Below are 16162 nucleotides of genomic sequence, written 5' to 3' on the forward strand. Positions count from 1 at the left end.
AAACATTACAGATACTGTCATCAGATCTTAGAATATGATAATGTTTGTGAACGATTCCCTTAATTTGTTCGGAGCACTTTGAATAGGGAGTAGGTAGAAAACAAGAACGCTTCTTTTGCGAGATTGACCTTGAAAAAGGTCATGTTTTGTTTAGAATTTTCTCAATGGCAGTATTAATCTGACCATTTTTGTACCCCCTCTCCTTGAATTTTCTTTGCGTCTCAGCCATATTTCTGTCGAATCTGATTGTTTTTTGTAAATTCTTTTGATTCGACAGAATTGGCTATACGGCAAACTGTTTTTTAAGATAAGTGGGTGACAACAGTGAGCCCTCAAACTGTTACGATCAGTAGGTTTCCTGTAAATATCAGTGTATAGAACATTATCTTCACCCAAGATCAGAAGATCAAGGAAACTGATTTGACGTGTGTCAGATTGCATAGTAAATCTCAGATGCTCAGAACAGGAATTTAAAAAAACATTTTTTATTTTTAATATCAGATGGTATACCACGGGTATAACAAATCATGCATGTTTACTGCTCTAATTACGTTGGTAACCAGTTTATAATAGCAATAAGACACCTCAGGGGTTTGTGGTATATTGCCAATTTATCACGGCTAAGGGCTGTATCCAGGCACTCTGCGTTGAGCCGCGCGTAAGAACAGCCATTAGCCCTGGTATATTGGCCATATACCACAACCTCCCGAGATGCCTTATTGCTTGAGTATAGGCCAAGTTGTAAATGCTATTTGCATGTGAAAAGCCCATGCCCTTATTTGAATAAACGATTGTTTTTGTTAGCAAACAAATCTAGAAGTGTGGTCAATCTGGCGTATGTGGCATTTTTGCATATCAAGCATCCGGGCTATGTCAGGGGTGTATTCATTCGTCAGATTCCTTTGCAAAACGTTTACTCTAGGAAACAAACGGAAGCAACCAGAGTAAATGTCACTAAACGGGGAGGGATCTACCCGAGTTTGGCCAATATCAACTCATTTTCGTTGCAAAACGTTACGTTTGCAACGGAATCATACTAATGAATACACCCCTAGTTTAGCTAGCCAGGAAGCTCAAATTCACCCAGTCAGTCTGACAGCACTTCAACCAACTCAAGCATAGATATCCTCGAATATGAAACTTGAATGAATTCTGAAAATAAAAAAATTCCAACTGTCAACCACCATGCATAACTGGGTGGGAGGACAATCTGTTGTTCAGTTAGCTAACTAGCTACATAACCCAGGTTTAGCCAAGAAATTAGCATAACTTCCAACTAGCTAGCTATTGGTCTTATTTTTCGTATACCGTCGAGGATCAGTTTTAGTTGCAAAATGAATTTAATGGCAAGGTAGGCTAGTTAAAGTTAACCTAATTCAAAGGCAAAAGCTCGCCCGCGTGCACGACCGACTATAGAACAAACATCTGACTGTGCGCAGTATAAATTCTAAAGTCCTAGCCATCTATTGCACATCGCTTTATTTCTTATAACGGAACTATATTTTGCAATTGTTGTCTAAAGCTAGGTACTTACTTTTGTGGTGCAGTGGCTCTGACAGTGACCAGTGAAATGAACACGTTTGAAAATGGAATGGGGGGTTGTCCCTTTCTAAACTCCCAACTACACGCCCACATCTGTCACTTTCTGCAAAGTCATACTGACTTACAAGTTAGTTACGTTGTTACCTTGAATTGAAGGATCCCAATGTGCTATAGCCTAAATCAATAATGGTAACCTGATACAAAAGCAAAACTAATTTCGTGTAGTCTCAAGGGTTGCTTTCAAGTCCAAAGAAGTCCCAATGTCCTAATACTATACAAGGCTATGTTTATTTTCAAACTAGTTGAAATTGCAATGGTCAGACTAGTTTCTAGGTTTTGGTCAAATCTAATTAAAGTCTGAATGAAAGGCTTTTGTAGCCAGCCAGAGTCATCCTGCACTGCTCTTCCCTACTGTATCTTGAAGTCATATCAAGATTCTTATGTGAGCTTCCAAGAAATATCTTGCCCCAAGGCCTAGTCCATGAGAACCATGCTTCAGTTCAACTGTCCTTACATTCCATGCATGCTGACATTAGGCCAACACACAGCTTGTTGTAAAATTGAGCTTCATAAAGTTGGCATTTCCTAGGACCAATGTGTCTTCTTTAATGAGTTGTCTGCAGTAGTCCTCTACTGTTCACATGTACCCCATACAGTGTTGGCACAAATAACCTTCCAGAGACATAAACAAAAAAACACACACCTTCCGTCAAGGCATTGAGTCTATATCCAAAGATTGGACCTACAGTTGAAGTCGGAAGTTTACATACACCTTAGCCAAATACATTTAAACTCTGTTTTTCACAATTCCTGACATTTAATCCTAGAAAAAAATTCCCTGTCATAGGTCAGTTAGGATCACCACTTTATTTTAAGAATGTGAAATGTCAGAATAATAGTAGAGAGAATGACTTATTTCAGCTTTTATTTCTTTCATCACATTCCCAGTGGGTCAGAAGTTTACAGACACTCAATTAGTATTTGGTAGCATTGCCTTTAAATTGTTTAACTTGGGTCAAATGTTTTGGGTCGCCTCCCGCAAGCTTCCCACAATAAGTTGGGTGAATTTTGGCCTATTCCTCCTGACAGAGCTGGTGTAACTGAGTCAGGTTGTAGGCCTCCTTGCTCGCGCACACTTTTTCAGTTCTGCTCACAAATTTTCTATAGGATTGAGGTCAGGGCTTTGTGATGGCCACTCCAATACCTTGACTTTGTCTTCCTTAAGCCATTTTGCCACAACTTTGTAAGTATGCTTGGGGTCATTGTCCATTTTTGACCAAGCTTTAACTTCCTGACTGATGTCTTGAGATGTTGCTTCAATATATCCACAGAATTTTCCTACCTCATGATGCCATCTATTTTGTGAAGTGCACCAGTCCCTCCTGCAGCAAAGCACCCACACAACATGGTGCTGCCACCCCCGTGCTTCACGGTTGGGATGGTGTTCTTTGGCTTGCAAGTGTAACCGATATGAAATGGCTAGCTAGTTAGCAGTGGTGCGCGCTAATAGTGTTTCAATCAGTGGCGTCACTCGCTTTGAGACCTTGAAGTAGCGGTTCCCCTTTCTCTGCAAGAGCCGCAGCTTTTGTGGAGCGATGGGTAACGATGCTTCGAGGGTGACTGTTGATGTGTGAAGAGCGTCCCTGGTTCGCGCCCAGGTCGGGGTGAGGGGATGGACGTAAAGTCTATACTGTTACATTGGTGCCGTGACCCGGATCACTGGTTGCTGCGGAAAAGGAGGAGGTCAAAAGTGGGGGGAGTGTAACTGATGTGAAATGGCTAGCTAGTTAGCGGTGGTGCGCGCCAACAGCGTTTCGATCGGTTACATCACTCGCTTTGAGACCTTGAAGTAGTGGTTCCCCTTGCTCTGCAAGAGTCGCGGCTTTTGTGGAGCGATGGGTAACGATGCTTCAAGGGTGACTGTTGACGTGTGCAGAACGTCCCTGGTTCAAGCCCAGGTTGGGGCGAGGGGACGGACGTAAAGTCTATACTGTTACACAAGCATCCCCCTTTTTCCTCCAAATATAACAATGGTCATTATGGCCAAAGAGTTCTATTTTTGTTTCATCAGACCAGATGACAATTCTCCAAAAAGTACAATGTTTGTCCCCATGTGCAGATGCAAACCGTAGTCTAGCTTTTTTATGGCGGTTTTGGAGCTGTGGCTTCTTCCTTGCTGAGCGGCCTTTCAGGTTATGTCGATATAGGACTTGTTTTACTGTGGATATAGATACTTTTGTACCTGTTTCCTCCAGCATCTTCATAAGGTCCTTTGCTGTTGTTCTGCGATTGATTTGCACTTTTCGTCACCAAAGTACATTCATCTCTAGGAGACAGAACGCGTCTCCTTCCTGAGTGGTATGAAGGTGTGTGGTCCCATGGTGTTTATACTTGCGTACTGTTGCTTGTACATATGAACGTGCTACCTTCAGGCATTTGGAAATTGCTCCCAAGGATGAACCAGACTTGTGGAGGTCTATCATTTTTCTTCTGAGGTCTTGGCTGATTTCTTTGGATTTTCCCATGATGTCAAGCAAAGAGGCAGTGAGTTTGAAGGGAAGCCTTGAAATACATCCACAGCTACACCTCCAATCGACTCAAATGATGTTGATTAGCCTATCAGAAGCCTCTAAAACCATTAAATTTTTATGGAATTTTCCGAGCTGTTTAAAGGCACAGTCAATTTAGTGTATGTAAATATCTGACCCATTTGAATTGTGATACCGTGAATTATAAGTGAAATAATCTGTGTGTAAACAATTGTTGGAAAAATTACTTGTGTCATACACAAAGTAGATGTCCTAACAGACTTGCCAAACTATAGTTTGTTAACAAGAAATTTGTGGAGTGGTTGAAAAATGAGTTTTAATGACTCCAACCTAAGTGTATGTAAACTTCTGACTTCAACTGTATATTCATATTGTAGTAAAGTAAATGCTCACTATATAAGACTGCAAATACTACACCTGATCCTCCTCCCTGTACAGTCTCTCACGCTCTTTTTTAATTTGACACTTGACAACAACCATAACTGGCTCTTACAGTATGTAAGTTGAGCTGGTGTTTGTAATGCAATACTTGAGGCAGCGTTTCAGTTAATTTTCTCTACAAGTGCCAATAGGATTCAGCATCACTTTGTCATGACTGTCCTGGTCAGGTTACAGGAGACCCCAACCCTACAGATTATCTCTCAACCCCAACAGAGAAGGAGAGATCTAGGGGTCTGAAGATGTGGGGGTTTTATGACCCCTCACGCCCATGGTAAATCTTAAGCCACAGACAAATTCCTTTGTCCTGTTACTACGGAGAACCAGCCTCAGAACATTAAACATGAAATAAAGGGACTTTGGAACAATGGTTTCCGTCAGCCACAATGGTGGTCATGACAATAGATGGAATATGAAAATGTATGTCGGACGTAAAGTCTATACTGTTACACAAGCATCCCCCTTTTTCCTCCAAATATAACAATGGTCATTATGGCCAAAGAGTTCTATTTTTGTTTCATCAGACCAGATGACAATTCTCCAAAAAGTACAATGTTTGTCCCCATGTGCAGATGCAAACCGTAGTCTAGCTTTTTTATGGCGGTTTTGGAGCTGTGGCTTCTTCCTTGCTGAGCGGCCTTTCAGGTTATGTCGATATAGGACTTGTTTTACTGTGGATATAGATACTTTTGTACCTGTTTCCTCCAGCATCTTCATAAGGTCCTTTGCTGTTGTTCTGCGATTGATTTGCACTTTTCGTCACCAAAGTACATTCATCTCTAGGAGACAGAACGCGTCTCCTTCCTGAGTGGTATGAAGGTGTGTGGTCCCATGGTGTTTATACTTGCGTACTGTTGCTTGTACATATGAACGTGCTACCTTCAGGCATTTGGAAATTGCTCCCAAGGATGAACCAGACTTGTGGAGGTCTATCATTTTTCTTCTGAGGTCTTGGCTGATTTCTTTGGATTTTCCCATGATATCAAGCAAAGAGGCAGTGAGTTTGAAGGGAAGCCTTGAAATACATCCACAGCTACACCTCCAATCGACTCAAATGATGTTGATTAGCCTATCAGAAGCCTCTAAAACTATAAAATTTTTATGGAATTTTCCGAGCTGTTTAAAGGCACAGTCAATTTAGTGTATGTAAATATCTGACCCATTTGAATTGTGATACCGTGAATTATAAGTGAAATAATCTGTGTGTAAACAATTGTTGGAAAAATTACTTGTGTCATACACAAAGTAGATGTCCTAACAGACTTGCCAAACTATAGTTTGTTAACAAGAAATTTGTGGAGTGGTTGAAAAATGAGTTTTAATGACTCCAACCTAAGTGTATGTAAACTTCTGACTTCAACTGTATATTCATATTGTAGTAAAGTAAATGCTCACTATATAAGACTGCAAATACTACACCTGATCCTCCTCCCTGTACAGTCTCTCACGCTCTTTTTTAATTTGACACTTGACAACAACCATAACTGGCTCTTACAGTATGTAAGTTGAGCTGGTGTTTGTAATGCAATACTTGAGGCAGCGTTTCAGTTAATTTTCTCTACAAGTGCCAATAGGATTCAGCATCACTTTGTCATGACTGTCCTGGTCAGGTTACAGGAGACCCCAACCCTACAGATTATCTCTCAACCCCAACAGAGAAGGAGAGATCTAGGGGTCTGAAGATGTGGGGGTTTTATGACCCCTCACGCCCATGGTAAATCTTAAGCCACAGACAAATTCCTTTGTCCTGTTACTACGGAGAACCAGCCTCAGAACATTAAACATGAAATAAAGGGACTTTGGAACAATGGTTTCCGTCAGCCACAATGGTGGTCATGACAATAGATGGAATATGAAAATGTATGTCATTTTTGTTCTGTTATTAAAGGTTAATAGATTACGTTATTACGAAAACATTGTAACGTCAACAGTTTACCTAGTATATGTTTGATGTTTATAGATTGTACGTTGTGTGGAAAATGTTCAAATCAAAGAGAATGCTTTGGTAAAGATGAAAGGTGAAGTTAGTTGTCTAAAATTGGATTTGAGTAAAATCTAGACCTTGCCTTCTAACTTGGTATGCCCAGAGAATTGCCCTAAAGGCGGTTGCACTTCTGACCCGAGGGTATAAAACCTGTGAGTGAAGAATTTACAGATAAGACTAAGTGACCCAAGCTGCAGCCGAGGTCTAAAAAAGTCAACGAATCCAAAACGCAACACAAGTTTGAAGACAAAGAAATAATTTTCTACCCAAGCTACGGATGAGTAGCTGTGTCTAAGCGGGTGAATTCAAGTCGAACCACCTAGCCTCCACTCCTCATCGAATCGGGGTATCTACACGGTTTCATTCCTACGCTGTGAGCTCTGAGCTACAGAGCTGTCTGTCCTCATAAGAGCCCTTCCAGAGCAAGGGTGAGGGAACAGACTCCTAGGCCAAAAGGACACTGACATCGTGAGGACAACCAAAGAGTTGCACTGGAGAAGTGCGTCATTGAGCAGCCTGAACGGTCCACGCGGAGAACCCACGGAGACCTTCCCCACGTAATTACATCATTATATTCTGACCCATAAGAGCGGCAGTTTGGGGCAAGGCTAGGGTTAGAATAAGCATAGCTGACAAATTCACCCAAATATATATTTCTCTCATGTACTTTCTCTTTTTCTCTCTCTTTTAAATCCCCATTTTGGGTAACACGCGCCATAGTGTGTTGGCCCATTATACTAAGTTCTAATCATTAGCCTAGAAGGTGTTTTTGTGTATGTATATCTTTTATCATAATTTTAGCTTTGTAGTAAATAAATACTCAACTAAGATTGGTGTGGTACGAACTCATTGGTGAGACCCGGGTCCATGCAGATCCCCGGATTATGCGACGTTCAGAATGAGACTGTAGAGGTAACTGGTTAATTAGCGGCTGTTGTAAAATCGATATTCTGATATTCTTTGAGTTAATTTGGGAAATAGAAACTCAATAAAACTAATTTTCCCATGGTGCCCCAGGTTAATGAGTTAATAATAGCTTGATTCAGTTAATCACACAATTAGAAACCTTTAATCATTCGATAAGCAACAGTCGTCACATTAACTAATACAACGTCACGACAACTTATTCTACTTGGAAAAGGAGATTATATACAAAATATTTCAGCAAGAGACATACTCCAAGACACACAGTACTAAATAAACTGCCACATTACAATGCAGGGTGATCCATTCTGGTTGAATGTATACATGCTTTGATAATATTGAGGCATATTGGATATGATATAATATTGAGGTACAGTAAGAGGACTAGGGCAACATGCACTTTAGGCTCTCTTCCCAGGAATGATGGGTCTGTTCTTGAAGTCCTCACTTTCGAGGTAAGCATGCAGATTGGGTCGGGCACACAACCTCCTCGTGTACTTCTGGAAGGAGGGCAAGGCATCAAAGCAGGGGGGGGCTGAGGACTTGGTGGTGGATCAGCAGGAGTATGAGGGCGTAGTCAGCTAAGGACATCTTCAAGAAAAAGGAAGAGACCATGAGAACATGAGAAGTCCCAGTCCAAAACAACCCCTAGTCCCTCCCTACCCACTACCACCATGTACAGTCTATCAGAAGTCTATGAAATATCCCCTAGTCCCTCCCTACCCACTACCACCATGTACAGTCTATCAGAAGTCTATGAAACAACCCCTAGTCCCTCCCTACCCCCTACTACCATGTACAATCTATGCCAGTTGACGTCTTTGATGATAATTTGATAACAGAAATACATGTATTTTGTTGTCAACCAGAAAGCTTATTTTATTCTGGACAGGGTTTTCTCAAAGGGCATGAGATCTGTTGGCAGTGCCTTAAGGTACCCCTCTTTACCGGAGTCCTAGGGAACCAAATATAATTTTTCATCAATTTAGGGCTCAATTCAATCAAATCTGCATTGTGGTTACAGTAGGTAAGTAGCTATGTTTCCTATAGTCAATACTTTAGTCCTACTCGACTACTTCTGTACTAGGACTTTAATTCACTATACTATGATACAGATATTGAGCAAGACATATTACACATAATGGGTGAGTCAATAGGAATCTCATTATGTTGCAAGCAGGCTTTTATGTTTCTGTGCGAGATGTCTTCTTACCACATTGATCTGGTACAGAGTGAGGCCACAGCTTTCAAATGTAGGGAGCTGACCAAAGAACTGAAGTCCCAGTGCAGTCAAAATTCTGTTTTCCTGTGTTCTGTATCATATTATACAACAGCTGATGAAACTAACACTTAAAGTGTGATAATTTTTTATTGGGTTATTTCCTGATTGATGCTGGTTGAAAATGCAATCTACAAAGGACTTTCTAATCAGCCTGTTTGCATGGGCAGGAGTTTCAGTTTGCCTGGTGACAACAGCAGGTGGTAAATTGGTTAATAGACTAATAACAAAGAGAGTTCCAAACCTCTCTGCCAATAACAGATAGTTTTAAGTTTTCCCCTCCCCACACAGACAAGTCCTAGACAGTCTCAGCAAAATTCTCATTTGAAAAATCGTTTTTTAATAAAAAAGCTATTGATGGAAAACTATTACAGTAAGGTACTTTAAATGTTACCCAGAAATGATTTGATATTGATATATATAAAAAATTGCTGCATTGGGCACTTCACTTCTAATCCTAATTCAAAAATCTAACTTGTCACTTCCTCAATCACCTAGCATCTAAAAGTTCAAATTCATGATTCTGAGAACACCTTCTATGAATACATAAGTGCATTCACAACGCCTTGTGCATGAGCTATGAGACAGTATTTGTTGTAGCTGTATTTTGTATTATTGTCAGGATCCGTTTGGCTGATCTTGCATCCATCATCTTCCCCCTATGGAGCTTGTTAAGGGCTCTCTTTGTCTCAGTAAGGCCCACATGGGTGTTGTTGCTTAGAAGCCCGGGATGCCAGTGTCATGTTTGCTAAGTTGCTATCTAAACTGCCTTGTTAGGAGGACATTGTCAAGGATGTTTCAGTAAACATTCAGCCAATGCCCAGATCAGGGCAAGTTGAACAAGCCCTCGGGGGTGTTGCAGCATTTTTGCAAGTAGCTTTGCAGAATTTTTACAGTGAGTAGTGATCCCATAGTGCTAATAAAACTCAGTCAAAATGACTGTTTTCCAATAAAAATTTTTTTTTTTATTATAAGCTGGTCCTAGAGACCTTGTGTAAAACAGCAACATTAATTTCAATTGATTGATATTAAGAGCCCACATCATCAGGATACACATTTATAAAATGCTTGAAGGTTAATCTTTTTCAAAGGTTACTCCCTTCCCAGATAAATCTGCATTCATGAAGACATTTTTGTTTGCATGTACTGTAAAAGTGAGGTGAAATGCAATAACATGACTTGACTAGGGTACACAGGTTACCTTGGTAGTAGTCAGAGACTCACACAGCTGGCTTTGAGAGTGCCCTCCATTCACATCGCCATGGTGACAACGTTCTTGTCAAACTCTGCCCCTTGGTCTTTGAGCATCACTCGGATGACCTCAGCATAACCTGTTATTGCTCAGACACAATCTCTACCAAATGAAAACATTGTAGGGCCTACTTCTAGCACATCAGGATGTCTAGTTCTTACAACAAGGTTACAAACAGAGTTTAGGGCAAAATAAAATGTTCTGTTTATGTTCTGTTTAGGCACATCAATAATTGTTTCTGTGTTGTTTCAAAGAAAAGGTTAAAAAGTTACTTCAATAGCCAAGTTTGACATGACATTTCCATAAGGAGTTGGCAAGAGAGCAGAAACAGACTGGCAACCAGGTTAAAGGTTGACTACAGTATTTTGGACTTCAATAGCTGTCCATTTTCATAACTTAAAAGTTCATTAAATTATAGTGGAACATTGATCAGGTCAACATACCTCGAACCGGAAGATATGTGAGCGTGAAAGACACTAAAAAGAAAACAAACCCCCCCCAGTAATTATTAGGAATATTTATTTTTATTTTTTTAAGTCTCTTCACACTACATATAGTGGTCCACAGTACAAAGTCTATTTTCTTTATTGTCAGTTGCCTACAGCATATCCAGCAGCAACTGCAGAAATCTATGGAATGTGTATGTTTTTTACCCTTTTTATACAAATCAACAATCATCTATAACTAAACAGGCAAGACCAGTAGATTAAGTGTTTCTGTGCATTCACTTACTCTCTGTTATCGGCTGTAGTTTGTAGAGTCAAGTATAGTTAGGGCGAGATTTTTTAACTTGTTGGTTTGTTGTTTTGACATGCACGTTCAGATTGTGAAAATGCTGGAGAGCTGGTTATGTATTACAATAGACGGTGTCATTTTCTACAATGCTATGTTCGCTTCACTTCATAGAGCGCTTTGCTTAGTGCCAGATATGTTTGTGCTGTCTTGCCTTTGACAAGGACCATAGGCATTGACTTTACAGCACAAACAGATCTGGGACCAGGCTAGGGAGTCACAATGACTCATGCTTTGCTGTCTGGGGAGTTGCACAAGCAAAAACATGACTGGTCCTTGCATTGGATGCACGTGATGTTGAACTGGATCCTCTGGCCTACACCTGCCAGAAAGCAACTGCAGTTATAGTCGTCAACTGTATTACTATTTTGGCTGAGTCATTCACAGGTCGGCTAGGGATATCTTGTATCTGATGATATACAATACCGGTCAAAAGTTTGGACACACCTTCTCATTCAAGGGTTTTTCTTTATTTTTACTATTTTCTATGTTGTGTAATAATAGTACATCAAAACTAGGCAATAACACATATGGAATCATGTAGTAACCAAAAAAGTGTTAAACAAATCAAATGTATTTTATATTTGAGATTCTTCAAAGTAGCCACTCTTTTCCTTGATGACAGCTTTGCTCACTCTTGGCATTCTCTCAACCAGCTTCACCTGGAATGATTTTCTGACAGTCTTGAAGGAGTTCCCACATATGCTGAGCACTTGTTGGCTGCTTTTCCTTCACTCTGCGGTCCAACTTATCCCAAACCATCTCAATTGGGCTGAGGTTGGGTGAATGTGGAGGCCAGGTCATCTGATGCAAGACTCCATCACTCTCCTTCTTGGTCAAATAGCCCTCACACATTCTGGAGGTGTGTTGGGTCACTGTCCTGTTGAAAAACAAATGATAGTCCCACTAAGCGCAATCCAGATGGGATGGCGTATCGCTGCAGAATGCTGTGGTAGCCATGCTGGTTAAGTGTGCCTTGATTTCTAAATAAATCACACCCACACCATCACACCTCCTCCTCCATGCTTCACGATGGGAACCATACATGCGGAGATCCTCCGTTCACCTACTCTGCGTCTCACAAAGACACGGCGGTTGGAAGCAAAAATTTCACATTTGGACATCAGACAAAATAACAGATTTCCACCTGTGTAATGTCCATTGCTCTTTTTTCTTTGCCCAAGTAAGTCTCTTCTTCTTATTGGTGTCCTTTAATAGTGGTTTCTTTGCATCAATTGACCATGAAGGCCTGATTCACACAGTCTCCTCTGAACAGCTGATGTTGAGATGTGTCTGTTACTTGAACTCTGTGAAGCATCTATTTGGGCTGCAATTTCTGAGACTGCTAACTCCAATGAACTTATCCTCTGCGTCCAAGTTAACACTGTGCCTTCATTTCTTGTGGCAGTCCTCATGAGAGCCAGTTTCATCATAGCACTTGATGATTTTTGCGACTGCACTTGAAGAAACTTTAAAAGTTGTTGACATTTTACGGATTGACTGACCTTCATGTCTTAAACTAATGATGGACTGATGTTTGTCTTTGCTTATTTGAACTGTTCTTGCCATAATATGGACTTGGTCTTTTACCAAATAGGGCTATCTTCTGTATGCCAACCCTACCTTGTCACAACACAACTGATTGGCTCAAACGCATTAAGGAAAGAAATTCCACAAATTAACTTTTAACAATGCACACCTGCTAATTGAAATGCATTAATTGAATGGCTACCTCATGAAGCTGGTTGAGAGAATGCCAAGAGTGTGCAAAGCTGTCATCAAGGCGAAGGGTGGCTACTTTGAAGAATCTCAAATATAAAATACATTTTGATTTGTTTAACACTTTTTTGCTTACTACATGATTCCATATTATGTGTTGTTTCACAGTTTGTCTTCACTATTATTCTACAATGTAGAAAATAGTAAAAATAAAGAAAAATCCTGGAATGAGTAGGTGTGTCCAAACTTTTGACTGGTACTGTATATCATCAGATACAAGATATCCCTAGCCGACCTGTGAATGACTCAGCCAAAATAGTAATACAGTTGACGACTATAACCGCAGTTGCTTTCTGGCAGGCGTAGGCCAGAGGATCCAGTTCAACATCACGTGCATCCAATGCAAGGACCAGTGTTTTTGTTAGGTGTGTCCAAACTTTTGACTGGTACTGTATGTACAGGTATCTGATGATATTCTGGAATGCAAGTGACATTTACTGACATACAGCTTTTTCAATTACTTTGGTGAAAGGTCAGTAATACTTTGGTGAAACGTCACAGTATGTAAAGGTTGTCGTATGAAGAAGGTGTGGACCAAAGCGCAGCGTGGTACATGTTCATCTTTCTTATTTGAACTGAACACTGAATAACAGTAACAAAGAGAACGAACAAAACAGTTCTGTCTGGTGCAGACACAAAAACAGAAAACAACTACCCACAAAACACAAGTGGGAAAAGGCTACCTAAGTATGGTTCTCAATCAGATACAACGATAGACAGCTGCCTGAGAACCACACCCGGCCAAACACACAGAAATAAAAAGCATAGAAAACATAGAACACAAAAACATAGAATGCCCACCCCAACTCACGCCCTGACCAAACCAAAATAGAGACATAAAAAGGATTTCTAAGGTCAGGGTGTGACACGGTAATACATTGGTTGAGCAATTATGTCAATTACGTACAATAAGCGAGTGTTAGGCCACAATTCAATCAATTGCAAAAACTGTTTCATTCGAAATGTCTACACTTTAATTTCAGGACAGGTGTGTTTTAGAGTTATTATCTTGCAGATTATGTATGCTGTATTGGACGTGTTAACCAAATTAAACTCCTGAAACTGTTTCACTTCTTCTTCCTCTTCTGCCCTTGCAAACATTGTCTTTGGATATTGACTTGAAACTACAACTACAGAGTTTTTAAATCTACACCACGTGTCTGCACCACATACTCCCACTACTGGTGTCCCCCAGAGCTCGGTTCTAGGCCCTCTCCTCTTCTCTCTATACACCAAATCACTTGGCTCTGTCATATCCTCACATTGTCTCCCAGGTGGCGACATGCATCTCTGCGTGCCTGGCAGATATCTCAGCTTGAATGTGTGCCCACCACATCAAGCTCATTCTCGACAAGAAGGAGCTGCTTTTCCTCCCGGGGGAAGGCCACCCTGTTCAGAGAACTCTCCATCACAGTTGACAACTCCACGGTGTCCCTCTCCCAGAGTGCAAAGAACCTTGGCGTGAACCCTGACAATGCCCTGTCATTCTCTGCAAACATCAAAGCAGTGACTCACTCCTGCAAATTCATGCTCTACAACATCTGTAGAATACGATGCTACCTCACACAGGAAGCGGCGCAGTTCCTAATCCAGTCTGGACTACTGAAACTCGCTGTTGGCTGGGCTCCCCACCAAACCCCTGCAACTTAACCAGAATGCTTCAGCCCGCCTGGTTTTCAACCTTCCCAAGTTCTCCCATGTCGCTCTGCTCCTCCGCACACTCCATTGGCCTCCAGTCGAACCTCGCATCCACTACAAGACCATGGTGCTTACCTACAGAGCATCAAGAGAAACTGTCCTGCTCAAACAATACACACCACCCCGAGCACTCCGTTCTGCCACCTCTGGTCTCTTGGTCTTGCCACCCCTATGGGAGGGCAACTCCCGGTCAGCCCAGTCCAAGTACTTCTCTGTCCTGGCACCCCAATGGTGGAACTAGATTCCCCCTGAAGCTAGGACAGCAAAGTCCCTGCAAGTCCCTGCAAATCTTCCGAAAACATCTGAAACCCTGCCTCTTCACAGAGTATCTTAAATAATCCCAAAACTTCCCCCTCGCACTCCCTCCTCACCCCGACCAATTTATTTTGTTTAAAGATTTTGGTGAACAAACACTTGCACTTCACCCCTTCCTAGCTCTGACTTTACTGATAGCTGCTTTATTGAGTAAAAATGTACTTACTACAGTATGATTGTGATATGTGGCTGTCCTACCTAGCCATTTTAAGGTGAATGCACTAACTGTAAGTCGCTCTGGATAAGAGTGTCCGCTAATGACTAAAATGTAAAAACGTAAATATACAAATATCCTGAAAATACAGCCTAAACAGTAAAAGGGAAGCATCAGTGTTGTTTGCTTTATCTGCAATTGTGACCTAATGCTGCGTTCATAACCAAGTGGGAGGTAGGAATTTACCGGTTAAATCATCACTATTATGCTTTGAACTTGTTAAGAAACGCAGATTGGCTGCGTTAACTAAAACTACAGCTATCATGCTTGTAAAGAAATGATAGTGTTCAAAAACAATATTAATACATAGCTTTTTATAAATAATGTTTTATAGTTGCATTTAACTGCTGAAAATGCTGTAATCGGGATCATTTCAGCATGTGGGAGAAGTGGGCGCTCAGGACGAGGACGAGTTTCCCATTAGTAATTATCAATTGGAGGGCCGTTCAACTGGATTTTTCCCAGTCTTATGTGGTAATTTCCTACTTCTCACTTGCTGACAAATGCAGCGTAAGTGTCAAAAATCCTAATCTTCTATAGCGCACTACTGCCCTCTAGCTGAGAAAAACCAGCTGCTACTGGATCCGACTGGTTGCCAGGAACATACCGTATGTACAGTAAGTGTCTTTACTTTTCTCCTCATGGTGATGCTCTACTACCAGGTATATACTCTATATAATGGCTTTGCTGCCTAATATCTTAGTATTACATTTACTCATGACAAAACACGATCTTAATACAACATGTATTATGTTGGATTTATATTACACAATGTTTATTTTCTCATAATAATTTGCATTATGTGCCCAAAGAGGAGGAGAGAGTATTTTCACTCCCTAAGGTTGTCATTTTATATAGTGCTAATGTTCACCAGACTCTCTATGGAGTACTTGTCTGGTCCCAAATCTGGGTTTTGCTACTTAATACCTTGGTCTTACATTTACTCAAAACATGATTGTTATACAACAAAATCAATCCAACTCTGCATTTTTCCAAAGGCATTTTATATAGAAAACAGGTTAAAAATATGCATCACCGTATAGTTTCTAGATCATCTCAATGTACAATTATGTAATTATAGCCATCAAAATAAAATCACATATATGGGTATATGAAAATACATAGCTTAAATGTGAAGAATATCCTATTGTAACAAAAAAAAATGATGATGTAAGCTTGTCCCCAAGAAATAGTTGGTGCATCTATCCAAAATTAGTGGCGAGGTCTCTGATAATATTACATACTGTGTTGTGAGATATATTGTATGAGGTTTCCCATTGCTTATCTCAAGCCTTTTTTTATTACACAGCAGCTATCGATTTTCATATGCAAACAAACATTCGCTTTCAACTATTTCTGTTCTACTCAAAAAATAGATCATTAAAAAGAGAAAATT

General features: G+C 40.6%; 1 protein-coding gene across 1 annotated transcript in view; it reads right to left on the reverse strand.

Annotated features, from left to right (window-relative positions):
* Positions 1–1671, reverse strand: part of LOC110488957 (glutathione S-transferase P) — a 15667-nt gene extending 13996 nt beyond the window's left edge. The window contains exon 1 of the mRNA XM_021561454.2: positions 1535–1671. Coding sequence (XP_021417129.1) covers position 1535 — 1 coding nt within the window. The 5' untranslated portion in view covers positions 1536–1671. The remainder of the gene's footprint in view (positions 1–1534) is intronic.
* Between the last annotated feature and the right edge of the window lie 14491 nt (positions 1672–16162).

Source organism: Oncorhynchus mykiss, chromosome 14 (genome assembly GCF_013265735.2).
Source record: "Oncorhynchus mykiss isolate Arlee chromosome 14, USDA_OmykA_1.1, whole genome shotgun sequence".
Taxonomy (NCBI): Eukaryota; Metazoa; Chordata; class Actinopteri; order Salmoniformes; family Salmonidae; genus Oncorhynchus; species Oncorhynchus mykiss.